The 13,356-nt window shown below is 48.0% G+C and overlaps 1 protein-coding gene across 2 annotated transcripts in view; it reads right to left on the bottom strand.

Moving 5' to 3' along the window:
* The window catches only part of IRAG1 (inositol 1,4,5-triphosphate receptor associated 1), a 74,119-nt gene that overhangs the window by 41,176 nt on the left and 19,587 nt on the right, over positions 1-13,356 (bottom strand). Inside the window, exons 5-9 of one of the 2 annotated variants that reach the window (XM_069469573.1) lie at positions 12,974-13,051; positions 12,317-12,369; positions 12,064-12,108; positions 10,305-10,922; positions 8,184-8,262 (exon numbers count right to left, since the gene is read on the bottom strand). In XM_069469573.1, coding sequence (XP_069325674.1) covers positions 8,184-8,262; positions 10,305-10,922; positions 12,064-12,108; positions 12,317-12,369; positions 12,974-13,051 — 873 coding nt within the window. The remainder of the gene's footprint in view (positions 1-8,183; positions 8,263-10,304; positions 10,923-12,063; positions 12,109-12,316; positions 12,370-12,973; positions 13,052-13,356) is intronic. The other variant, XM_069469574.1, reaches the window with a different exon arrangement.

Here is a 13,356-nt window from a genome sequence, read left to right on the forward strand (position 1 = left end):
TTATTATCTAGGGAGACAGATTAATCAGAGAAACATCCAAACATTTCATTTTACACTGTGATAGATTTTATAAAGGACAAGGGATCTGGAGGTACCAGGAAAGCCTTCCCAAGAAAGTGACATTTGAGCAGATATCTAAAGGTCGAATGGGAGTTCGTCTGGCAAAGATGAGGAGAGGAGGAATGTTCCATGTGGAGGGAACAGCACGTGCCAAGTCTAAGGAGGGGAAAGAAGGAGCTGCCGAAGGAAGGGCAAGATGTTGCGAGTGAGGGGGAGCACGGCCCTAGAAGACATTGGGGAGGTGTGTGGGGTCGGTCACCCAGGGCCTTACAGGTTCTACTGAGGATTCAAGTGCTCATCCTAAGAGCGGAATGAAGCCTCTAAAGATGTTGAAACAGATTTGCATTTTAGAGATTCCTCTGGCTGCTGTGTTGGCCGTGTTGTGAGCTGGGTGAGGGTCAGGAGTACAGGCAGAGGGACCAGGTAGGAGGCTGCCGAGAAAGCCAAGGGGACTGATAACGGTAGCCAGGGCAAGGCCCTCCCCTTGATGGCAATGCCTGAGCCTTTTTTACCGAACGCAACCCCAGCACACAGTCCAAGAACCAGCCTACAGTCAGTCCTATACATTTAGCTTAAAATAACCTGCAAATGATCCAAGACCAAAACATCGTACAATATAGTTCCTGAGAAGGGAACTGGTTGGGTTGTTGAAAATACCAGATGCAAGATGAAAATGTGCCTCCCAGTCTTCAGAAACTGAAGGAGAGCCAAAGTTCTTAAGACTCCAGGATGTTCTGATAAGGATCTTTCCCCAGGTCCCAAAGGGACAGCCAACAAACATAAGAGAGCTGAGCTTTCCCCATGAGCTCATACGCAGTTGTATTTAGGGCCCGTAAATACTCTCTGAGCCTGCTCTCCTAAAATGCTCCCAAAGCCTTTCGTCCTGGGTACAGGTGGGGATGGGGCTTACAGAATATAAGAAAAGAAATTCATAACCCTGAAGATATTTATCAAACACACATGGTTGCCCACCACATCTCCAACACTGTCCTAGGCACCATGGAGTACAGAGTATAAGAAAGCCCCATTTGGCTGGCAAGACAGAGCTCTACCATCTCAATGATAGAAATTAAAATGTATGGCAGGTACCTGCTGGAATAAAGACCAATATCACATAAAAACATTACACCAGCTCAGTGAAGTAGGTACTATTGTTACGCCCATTTTAAAGATGAATAAACTGAGGCATCAAGAGAATTAGAAACTTGACCAAGACTATGCAGCTGGTAAGTGACGAAGCTTGAGCTCTTAACCACGCAGACCCTAGAACTGAGAGAAAATGAGAGGGAGTGTGTATTAATTGAACACCTAACATGCTTAATTTTATTTTTTAAATTTGGTGCTTATAGGTATCTAATTCATTTACCTTATAATTTTACTTCTAAGACCCAACTCATGCCCTACTAATATTGGACAGTGAGGTTTTGCTGCAGGTAGTGGATATCTAAACTGGTAAATTTTTTTGTAAGCTAATTTGGCAGTATAAATATATACATTTAAATGTAAGTACCTCTTGATCAATCAATTGCACCTCTAGGATAACCACCCGTGCAAAAACATGCAGGTCTATAAAGGTACATGGAAGACAATGGTCATTATACCACTGCTTATGATAAAGAAAAAGTAGAAATAACAAATATTAGGAGATTAATAGGAGTCAAACTATCTATCTATAGTGTTCCTTATGCAATAGAATACCAAAAAACAATTTAAAAAGTTCCATATGCATTAAATGAGAAACTGTCTAAAGTATATTGTTAAGTAAAAGACAACGTGACAGAGGCACCTATTCATCCACCAACATCTGCCTTCCCCTCCTTCCATATGAATGCGGTTTAATCTGGGCATACGCCAGCTGTCCCGCCAGCAGCCACGCCCCCCAGCTTCCCTTGCTGCTAGCTATGGCCACGTGACCACGTCATCATCCATGCAGTGGGAGCTAACAGGATGTGTGCAACTCCCACCCTGTTGTTTTTTTTTAAATCTGTTCTGGACTTCCACTCTTTCTTTCCCTCAAGTGGGAACCCAGATTTGCCTGTGGTCCAGCTTCAACCTTGTATCAAGTCTAACACCTCAGAGCACAGTGAAATGACAATAGGGGAGAAACTAGGGTCCCCAAATGATCACATGGAGCACAGCCAGCCACTAACCTGAATCGCTCACCTGAGAACTGTCACTTGAGAGTGAAACAATCTTCTCTTTCCTACACAGTCTCATATCTGGGGTCTCTGTGTCACAGCTACTTAGATTTTATCTTAACTAATGCCGGAAAGTTGCAGAATACTTTAAAAAAGATGTGGATACATAGAATTGGGTAGTATATACAAAAGAAAATACACCATGACCAAATGAATTGGTTTTCTTGGTTTTTTTTTTTTTTGAGACAGGGTCTCACTTTGTCACCCGGGTTAGAGTATGGTGGTGTCATCATAGCTCACAGTAACCTCAAACTCCTAGGCTCAAGTGATCCTCCTGCCTCACCTCCTGAGTAGCTGGGACTATAGCTGCACGCCACCACACCTGGCTAATTTTTCTATTTTTTTGTAGAGATGGGGTCTTGCTCAGGCTCATCTCAAACTCCTGGGCTCAAGCAGTCCTCCCACCTCAGCCTCCCAAAGTGCTAGGATTATAGGCGTGAGCCACTGCACCTGGCCCCAAATGAATTTTATTCTATCACCACAAAGGTTTACTTCTATATGTAGAAATATATTAAATGATATAACATACATGATTTTTTCAATAGATATTCAAAGCACGTTTGATATAATTCAACACAAATCTTAAAACTTGGAAGAAAATATTTCCTTAAAAATAAATATTATAAATTATGAAATAATTCTATATTTTATATCTTACATGTTTTGTAATATAAAATATAAAATTAAAATAGTACATTTATTTAATACCAAGATACAGCTTGATCCTTAAGAGAAAAACAAAAACAATTCAATAAAAAAGGGAAACAAGACCAATGTTTTCCTTATTACCATTATTAAATTAGGGAATATTGCCAAAGTAATAAAACATATCCAGATACACAGAAGCACACACACACACACACAGGCATACAACTAAGACAAATGAATTGGATAAAATTAAAATGACATGGTTTGATTGTAAAAATTTGAAAAAGTTTTCCTGCAAAGTTGTCAAGAGTCTATGAAGTTAGACACACCTGAGTTCTAATTCCAGCTTCTGCAATTAATAACCACACAACTAGAACCTCCCTGAGCCTCAGTTTCCTCATTTTTAAAATGAACATAATAAAGCCACCTCCCAAGGTTGTTGTGAGCATTAAGTGAAATATTGTCAAGTGCTTAGCACAATATCTGGCATGTAATAATCACTCTAGTTAGAATAATCACACTAGTTAATCACTGTAGTAATCACTATCTTTTGTTAATAATATTATACAAAAAATGCTAGTACAGCACCAAGCAGCATTCTTCTATGCCACTAATTATCAGCTACAAAATCTAATGAAAAAAAGAGTATTCTTCTTGAATAAACAAGCAAAAATATAAATCACATAGCATGTGCTCTGGTAAGAGAAGTGGGAGATGTGTACAAAGAACCTTACATCTTTTAGGGGAGAAAGAAAAAATACCTAAATTAATAGAGCGACAAACCATGTGCCTGAATGAGAACCAAATGTTTGCAAATTAAGTAATTTAAAGGTCTACAAAGTTTAAAGCAAACAAATCCAACTTTAGAGCAATCATAATTCAAATGTTATACAAAATGATAAAAATTTCAAATGGGAGTGGTGGCCCAGAGAGGTTGAGGAACACATTTAAAGTATCTGTTAATTGGTGTCCAGACTGGGACATGAACTCGAATCTATCTCCCGACTTCTGTCCAGTTGCTCTGCTATTTTGCGCTGAATCTCTGTATCTAGAATATCAACAAATATTCTGAAGAGCAGCAATGAAGGAGAGCTAACCCCACTGCACATTAGAACATATCACAAGGCAGCAGTAATTAAAATGTTATGGTATTGATCAGAATAAAACAGTATCAGGAGCCCAGAATTAGTCTTTGGTATATGCAAAGAAAAACATATGACTATCTAAGCCATGAAAGAAATATAAAAACTATTAAAATATTATTGAGGTAAGAGGACGTTAAATATTAAAATACCTTTATCTTAAAATAAATTTCAGAGGTATTAGCAAAATAAATATAAATAAATCAAATGATAGATAAACCAGTAGAAAGTAGATCTGTTATCCCAACTGGGGAGAAGTAATGTTTTTATGATTGAAATAATGAAAGACTTCTCAAAGGAAAAGATGCACAAACAAGATTATATAAAATCTTTACAATTCCTCTAAAATAACCCAAAACTTATTAAAAAGCAACAAATGATTGAATGAAAACACTGAGAAAATACGGCCAATGAAGGGTTAATATCTATGACGTATAAAGTTTACATGTATTACCAACAAAAAACCCAAGACCCAAATGGATACATGAGCAAAGAAATGAGTAGTTAATTCATCAGAGTTTTTAAAAAGTAAATAAACGTTTAAAAATTTTAAGCTTGAGCTTTAACAAATTAATTGGAATAAAATGGCATTTCACACTAATAACAAAAACACATTATAATTGTTGCTATTACTGATTATTCTTACTATATTCTGACCAATAAGGAGCAAAAGCAAAGTCCAGTGCAGTAATGCTTAAGAGAAAGTCGTACACTCAGTCTTTGCCAGTAGCAGTCTTCATTGTAAACAATTTGGTAAATGCAAATGCTCCTACGCTTTGTCCTTGTGAATCTCAAGTCTGGGAATTTATCCCAAGGGAGTGACTTAGAGGAAGAAATAAAAAAACCTACCAGTACATAATTGTTTACAGTAGGGCTATTAATCATAGGCAAAGAGCTATAAACATCTGAAATAACCAACAATAGATACATCAATACAAAAGGAATTATGCACCCATTAAATGATAAACGAGGATGAGTCAAACTATATAGAATTAGTTATAAAATAAGCAAAAAAGGAAACAGGAAGTTATATCTATTCATTGAAGCAACTGTGAAAAAATTATAAATATGGGTAAATATTGGAAAGAATAAAAACTGTTACTTTTTTAGACTTTATGGGGTTGTGGGTGAAATTTTAAGATAAGTTTTTTTATCTAGTGTTTTAAATCTGCTTTAGTAAATTAAAAATTAAAAGTAGGGAAGTATATCTTTTCAAGAGATTCTTCTAAAGATGGTTAACTATTTTCAAAAAATTTAGTCCTTTGAACAATATTGTTTTTACTTCTGGGAACATTCTTATTAATGTTTAATAAATAGGTAGGAATTACCATATTTCAGACCAGGGGCTTCCAACATCGTTGGTGACACCCCGGACACATCCACACAACAATCCATAAACAGAGGGTTTCTATGCTGAGACCAACCCCAGGCAGCTTGAAGTGGGGTAAGGATTTTCAAATTGTGTTGTCTGAAGCATGGGGTCCACTGAGGACTCGGGGCCACAGTGGAAAGGGAGAGAATTCCAGAAGGTGCAGATCTGAGCCTTCCTGTCCCCTTCAACCAGAGCAGCCTCACTTGCCTCTCCTCCACCCACTGCCCTTCTAGGGATTAGTTTGTCTGAAATGTCGTGCAGCTAGAACAAAAAATTTCAAAACTGCTTATGTGATGGCCAGTCTATGAGATCTGGAGTCAAGAAATCTTTGGGCCTCAGTTCCTCAACTGTTAAGACGAGAGCAAGAATCCCTGCCTCTCTTAGTTTATTGGGAGGAATAGATGAAATCAGAGGTAGAAAATGATTTATACTGTGGAAGACTCTATAGGAAATTTGTTTATTATGATTGGGAATGAAAGGAGGATACACTGGGCACGGTGGCTCACGCCTGTAATCCTAGCACTCTGGGACGCCGAGGTGGGCAGATCGTTTGAGCTCAGGAGTTCGAGACCAGCCTGAGCAAGAGCGAGACCCCGTCTCTACCAAAAATAGGGAAAAAAAATTAGCCTCTATCAAAAATATGAACAATTAGGCCAGGCATGGTGACATGCACTTGTGGTCCCAGCTACTCAGGAGGCTGAGGCAGGAGGATCACTTGAGCCCAGGAGTTTGAGGTTGCAATGAGCTAGGCTGATGCCACGGCACTCTAGCCCTGGCAACAGAGCAACAAACAAGAACAACAGTTAAGAAAAAAAGGAAAAAAGGATAAACCTTGAAGACATTTTGCTAAGTGAAATAAGCCAGACACAAGGCTGGGCTCAGAGGCTCACACCTGTAATCCTAGCACTTTGGGAGGCCAAAGCGGGAGAATCGCTTGAGGCCAGGAGTTTAAGACCAGCCTGGGGAACATAGCGAGACACTGTCTTTCCAAAAAGTAAAAAAAAATAGCCAGGTGTTGTGGTGAGCACCTTTAGTCCCAGCCCAAGAGTTCAAGGTTACAGTGAGCTATGACTGCATCACCATACTCTAGCCTGGGCAACAGAGTGAGATCCTGCCTCTTAAAAACAAACAAAAAAAGCCAGACCCAAAAGGACAAATCCTATATGATTCCATTCCATTTCTATGAGGGACCTAGAATGGTCAAATACAGAGAGACAAAGTAGAATGGTGGTTACCTGGCGCTGGGGGAGGGAGGGAATGAGTTATTGTTTAATGGGTACAGTATTTCAGTTTGGGATGATGAAAAAGTTATGAAAATGGATAGTGGTGATAGTTGCACAACAATGAGAATGCACTTAATGCCACTGAACTGTATACTCAAAAATGGTAAATTTACCACAATAAAAAAATACCCCCCAAAGGAGTAGGATATAGACAGTGAAATACAGAAGAGAAAAAGGAAAAGAGGAGGACTGCAGAGTTGGTGGGACTCGCCCACTGCTTTAAGGGACACGTATGATTCGACTCAGAGAGGAGAGTCCACAGCGAGGCAAGAGGGAGACGCAGCAGGGACAGAGGCCTGAGGGTGAGCGGCCACGGGGAGGCGGCTCTGGAAGAGGGAAGAGCCCAGTGGAAACCCTCATCCCTCCAAGCTCACTCATTCCTCTGCCCACCTCCTGGCACCACGGTGATGGTCACAGACTATGTTTACGTACCTGTCTCAGCTCCCCTGCTGCATCCTACCTGGTTCATTCATTTGTTTACTCAATAAACACTTATTCAGGGACCAGTAGTGCCAGCACTATTGTAAGCATTTAGTGGTAGAAAAACACACCCACACAGATTCCTGCCCTCGGGGAGCTCCTACTCTAGGGATAATAATAGCTGACACCTAGACAACTCTTATCACGTATCAGACACTGTTTTAGGTACTTTACAAACATTCGCTTACTTAATCTCCATGATAACCTACTGTTCTTACTTCCATTTTATATGTGTGGGGATCAGGCCCAGAGAGGTTAAGTCACTTGCCCAGGTCACCTAGCTTGGCCAGTGACAGGCCTCACAGTTCAGATTCACAGGGGGGCCCAACACAAGCATGTTGAGGAACGGGGCAGAGGAAGGGTGCTGGGCGCCCTGGGATCTAGATCTAGGATGGTGGGGACTGTTAGGAAACCATCAGCAGGGACGAGTGTGGAGGGTGAGGCGAGGCAGGGGTGGGGAGAGACCCGAGCCTGGTGTGCAGAAGATGAGTCCGGCAGGGGGAGGGCGGGGTGGTAGGGAGCCACAGGCTCAGAGGAAGGGACTTGTGGCTGCCCAGCAGGGCAGGGCTGGGGTATGGACTTTGTGGTGACAGCAGATTGGAAAGCAAGAGATGGCTCTGATGCTTTGAAAAGAGGAATTGATCTATTTGGGCGGCTTCCTGGGTGTAGGGGGAAAAGGAAGTGTCAAAAGTTCAGGCCTGGGGCACGCCTCTGACCCTCTAGATACCACCAAGGCCCAGGGCAGGCTGGCAGGGCCCACCTGGGGCCTGGCTGGGAGGAGAGGGGTTTGGAAGTGCGCTGAGTAGGCAGCAAACACGATCTGATTCATTCCTGCATCTGCAAATATTTACTGAGGGCCTGCTCCGTGGCCAGCCCACGCTCACCACTGGGATGGACAAAGGCCACTGACGGAAGCCTCGTGTTTACACGCCTACCTTCCTTGATCTGGCCAGACACATCCAGCACTGGACTGAGGGAGCATCCGCCCAACCCCACCTACCTTTCTCCTGCTCCGCGGCTTCACTGAGGTCTGGAAGCTTGAGCCCCACTAAGTTCTGATTTCTCATCAGGATGTGCTCCTTTGCGGAAAAGAAAAAGACAACATCTCAGGTGATGACACCAGGCTGGACTGTTCTCTCGGTTCTCTCTGTGGTTCTGTGACCGCTCGGCCTTAGGTGGGAACGCCGGGCAGCCTCAGAGGTGGGTGGACAGGCATGGCAGGGAGAGATCTGAGCAGCTGCTTCCCCAGCCCACACAGGGGCCTGAAACCGCAGTTAGTGCTGCAGTCCTGGGGTCAAGAACTACCCTTGGCATGGTCTGTTTCAAATAAGTCCATGGGCTTCAGGGTGAATGAATGCTCAGCCACACTGTGGCTGAGGTTTGTGGAGGACTCTGGGGACAAGGGGTCCCTGGGTGTATATGGGGCTGCTCCTGGAAACAGCCTTTGGTGATCTCATGGCTGGCTGGAGCTTCCTGCCTCACAGTTCTGGGCAGTGAGTACCCACTTCCAGGAGTGTGACTTCCCCACCCCTTTGGTTCCTCAATGGCCTTTTATGGCACCTCTTGAGTTTTTGCACTCTACAGACAAATGAGGCCTGAGAATTGCTGCCTGGGGGCCTCAGCAGGTAGAGCCCCTAAGAGAGAAGGGATGCCGACCACAGCATGTGGCCCAGGTGGGCTCACGCCTGCTCTAAGCCAGTTAGCACCAGTCCAAGGCCCCCAAGTGGAAACACCTGGTTGAGCTCCTAGCCCCCTGTGACTTGTGCCATCCATGGATTTTCAGTCTCTGGTGTGGCAGAGGCCACTTGAGAGGTTTGCCCCCAAAAAAGAGGGAAAAGGGGCCAGCAGAGGGTGCTAAAGATCCAAGTGGAAGTCATGGCCAAGGCCCCTTGACATGTCTGTTTAGCAAGCTGAGGCCCACAGCCCCTCGGCTCTCAGCAGGCAGGATTGGGGTGTGGGGGCAGGGTGCTCAGCTGCCAGGGTGGTGGCTGGTGGCACGGGGCCACCAGGTTCTCTGCACCTTACCTGTGGGGGTGTAGGGAGTTGGGGGGCAGCTTGTGGCCTGTGCAAAGGCAAATCCCTGGCTGTCTGGCCCCTTTGGCTCCGCCTTCCCTCGGGGATCTGGGACCGTGGCCCACAATGGCAGCACCTCTAGGCGCTGTGCTGATCCACTAGTTGGGTCTTTCTGGCTAGGCAGGGTTTCCTGTGTAGAATGTTAACAGCAGCCAGGCCCCAGCTCCCCTTGAACCTCCAACTTAGAGCTTCGCGAAGGTTTCTGAATAGGACAGTGGCCAGCGTTGAGATGTGTCCTGCTAGCACAGAAAGCCCCTCGCTTGTGCTCAAGTGCTACTGGGTGCCTCGGTTTTCTTCCCTGCCCCACACTCCCCTCTGCAGGGGCGCTGGACCCCACCCCGAGGAATCCCCTTGCCTTGGCTTATAGTCCACATAGGCCTTTTGGGGAAGGGAGGGCCTGTCAGAACTTCTTTGTCCTGTTAACTCCCTCTCTCCCCTACATCTCTGGACACCCCCAGTCACACCCTGCCTAGGGTGGCAGCCCCGTGAGAGCCCATTGTGCCTGGTTTGATGGCCAGTGGATGGTGAGGCCACCACGATCATTGGAGGAATTTCTCTGCAGGGAAGCAGCCCTCAAGGCCATCATTGTGCTTGTAGATGGAGATAAAGGCCTCTGTTAACAGGTGTCAGGAAGAAAGCCTGGGGCAGCACAAAGGAAAGGGCTATCTGGCCCTTGCCGAGCCTGTCCTGGGCAGGAGCAGGCACTCCGTGAAGGGGTTCCTGTTTGTGAGCCACCGACTTCAGCTAGAGGAGGAAAACGCCCAGGAATGAGGGGCCCACGTGTCCCTCCACACAGCCACCCTCCCCAGAGATGTGGCTTTGTGTGGCAACTACATCCCAGGTTGACCTCTGCCTGGTAACTGGGGTAAAAAGCACCTAAAACTGGTTTTTACAAAGGTAATGCCACACAAGGGCCTGACTTCTCAGGGAGGGGAACTTTAGGGCCCTGTAAGGCCCTAATCCAGGCCAGAGCTGCCCTGCCCTGGGGCCCAGGCTCAGCCCAGAGGTCTTTAGCCCAGGGGTCCTGCTCCCACCACCCCCAACTCACCTCTCGGAGCTTGGTCAGTTTCTGCATCCGCACAGGCTGCACTTGTATCTGAAAGTCTTTGAGTCCAGGCACCTTGGCCAGCTTGCCACTGGCTTTGCCTGCAAAACGCTTCTCTTCCTCTGCCAGCGGCAGCTTGGCAAACACTTTCTGCAGCCGGGAGCCGGGTTCTTCAGGGCCACTGTCCCAGGAGACCCCCCGCAGTAGGGGGCTGCGGGGCCCAGGGGACCGCAGCTCGGCTTTGGAGCCAACCTTGGACCCTGTCAGCTCTCCAGCTGGGCCTCTCCCCTGGGGGTCTGGGGGAGCCGCCCCTCCCGGGCCCTGGGCTGGACTTCTCGGCAGAGGGCTGCCCTCCTTGGCAGTCTGCGGGAGCTGCTTCCCTAGCTCGCCCTCCACAGGGCCAGGCTGGGGGCTATTCAGGGCCATTCTCCCACTGCTGCTCGTGCTGGAAGGTGGGCCCGTGGGTGCGGTCTCAGGGTGCTGGAGAGGATCAAAGTTTTCCTTTTGTTCTATTGCAATTTCTTTGGACTTCTCAACTGTAGGAGAACGACGAGCCAGCCTTCCCTGAGACACTTTCCTCTGGTCATTCTGCTTCCGGTCAGTTAGCCCTTTGGGGACATTCTGAAAAAGACAAGGTAAAGCTGGGACCCTGGAGGCAGGCTGGAGACAGGTGGGGCTACTTCTGCTGTGGGGGCTCTGCCCCCACGGGCCCCGCCAAGGGGCCCATTTGTATGTGTGTGTATGGGGGTACACGTGGACTTCATGAAAGGGGAGGGCTTCTCAGGTAGGTCTGACCCAGCAAAGGGGACCCTCGAATAAGCTGGAGGTTTGTAAAACAAGACAATGGGAACTGCAACTCAAAACCAGCCAAGAACGTCCCCAGGGCTGGGAGCTGAGGAGGAGAGTAGAATAGAAGGCAGCTCTGGCCCCAACTCCGTTGCCCCAGATTCTAGTGTTGGCTCTGCCTGGCAAGGACCTTAACTCTTAGGGACCTGGGTTTGTGAACCCTCTGAAATTAGATGCAAATGTGTATGTTAGTCTGTGTGAAGGGGTATCTTCCTTGGAAGAGAATCCACAACTTTCAACTTCCCAGAGAGTTCCATGATCCAAAATACGTTAAGGATCACTGGATGAGGTGATTCTCGCAAAGGTAACACCTAACTCTCAGATGTTTGAAGGTTCTGCATTCTTCTTTCCTTCCCCAGGGGAAACCTGCTTTGTGAGCAGTGTGTGGGGCTGTCTGGGGATGCGTGGGGCTGTCTTGTGTGTGAGCTGAAACTCTCCCAGAGAGCTCTCTTGTGGGCCCAGCTCTAGGTGAGACTGAATTGTAATGTGACCCCCGACACACCTCAGGCACTTGGGCACCTGGCTCTGAGCAGGTGCCGGCACTTCTATTGCTCATCAGCAAGGATGAAGCTTTCCTGGCTGGCCGAGGCAGGATCCCAACCAGGGGCTGGCGCCAACAGGGGCTGCTGGGCCTGGAGGACCACCTTATCCCTGACCAGCAGAGACTGGGGGCAGGGCTGTGAGCATTACCCCCATGGAGGTCACCCCCGCTGCACCCTACCTCCCTGCCCCTCCCCCTCCCCCTCAGACCTCCAGTCCCGGTGGGGCAGAGCAGTCTGCTGGTTTACCCAGCCCGAGCCTCCACTCACGCACGTGCACACACTCACGCACAGGCTGCCCAGGGGCCACCCTGGACTTCCGGGAGACTGTGTCTCCCACACCCGAGTCATCTACTTTGGGCAAAGCTCAAACTCACAGGCTCGCCAAGCTGAGGTGAAGAGACTTCGGCTTCATCCCCCCTCTGTTGGAGAAAGTAAACACAAGTCAGTCAACAATGGGGAGAGACCATATTTCCTCTTGACATACCCTCAAGGAGGCCCTAGCAGTGGTGAATGCCTCCACCCCCAGCACCCTCATCTCCAGTGTGTCAGGAAGGGCCCCCGGGGCATTGTGGGTAAGGGGAGAGACCACTGGTGCAGAAACAGTGTGGCAAGGGGAGCCCCTGTTACCTGTGCTGGAGCTCCGGGCAGAGGGGACTGTGGGCCACTGCACACGCCCAAACCTGGAATGGTCCAGACACTGGTAAGCGATGTCTAGCACCCCAGACCCTCGGCCGTGCCTTTGGGCTGCATCCACCTCCCCGGAATGTCCTCCCTTGGCAATCTCAGGCCCGGAGCCAGCAGTGCCACCATTTGTTGGCTACCTCCCACATGCCAGCTTCTGTGCTGGGCCCTCATTGCATCTTCACAGAAACCATATGAGGAAACTGAGGCACGGGAACCCGGCCTGAGCATGCCCCACGGTGCTGACGAGGGCGGCTGCTTTCCCTGGCACCCTGCCCCTCCCCTTGCTGACCCGAGGGTGTGGCCCTGGACACAGCCTAAATGAAAGGGAAGAAATCAAAAAGCACAAAGGCCTTTGCAAATAAGCTCTGTGATGACCCGAGTCCTCCCTGAGCAGAGAGAGCCCGTCACAGTCCTTTCCTCCCCCTCCTGCCTCCTCCTGGGCTAGCCCTGCCTCCTCGGGGGTGGCCCAGCCTGGCGCTCCTGGGGAAGGGGAATCGGCAGGCTGGGGGTAGGGGGCTGGGGGCATCCTGGTCAGCTCATGCTGGGCCGCCACCCCCAGGGAGAGGCAGGATGGGAAAGTCCCTGGTGGCTGGGTCTCACCTGCTGGGGTGGGGACAGTAAGAGAGTTGCTCCGAGAGGATGCGGGAGAAGCTCCGGGGCTGAGGTTGGGGGAAACAGCTGTGGAGACAGACACAAATTGGCCAGAGTTCCTGAAGGTTTAGGACTTCAGCCCAACAAAGACATCCTTTTAGGTATTTCTGACCCCTGGGAACTGGGTCTGCCTGTGAGTCCGGCTCATGGCTGTGGCAGATCCTCTGTCACAAAGGGTCGTGAAGCCATTTACAAGGCTCCCACTACAGCCCAGTCCTCAAGTCATTTGGGAGATGGAGGGTGAGGGGCAGAGTCATACTCCTAAGCCTACCTGGCCTGACCTCAAAGCACCTTCTGGAAACTGAGAACCTGGCATTGTTTGGCAGGTATAG

Source organism: Eulemur rufifrons, chromosome 6 (genome assembly GCF_041146395.1).
Source record: "Eulemur rufifrons isolate Redbay chromosome 6, OSU_ERuf_1, whole genome shotgun sequence".
NCBI lineage: Eukaryota > Metazoa > Chordata > Mammalia > Primates > Lemuridae > Eulemur > Eulemur rufifrons.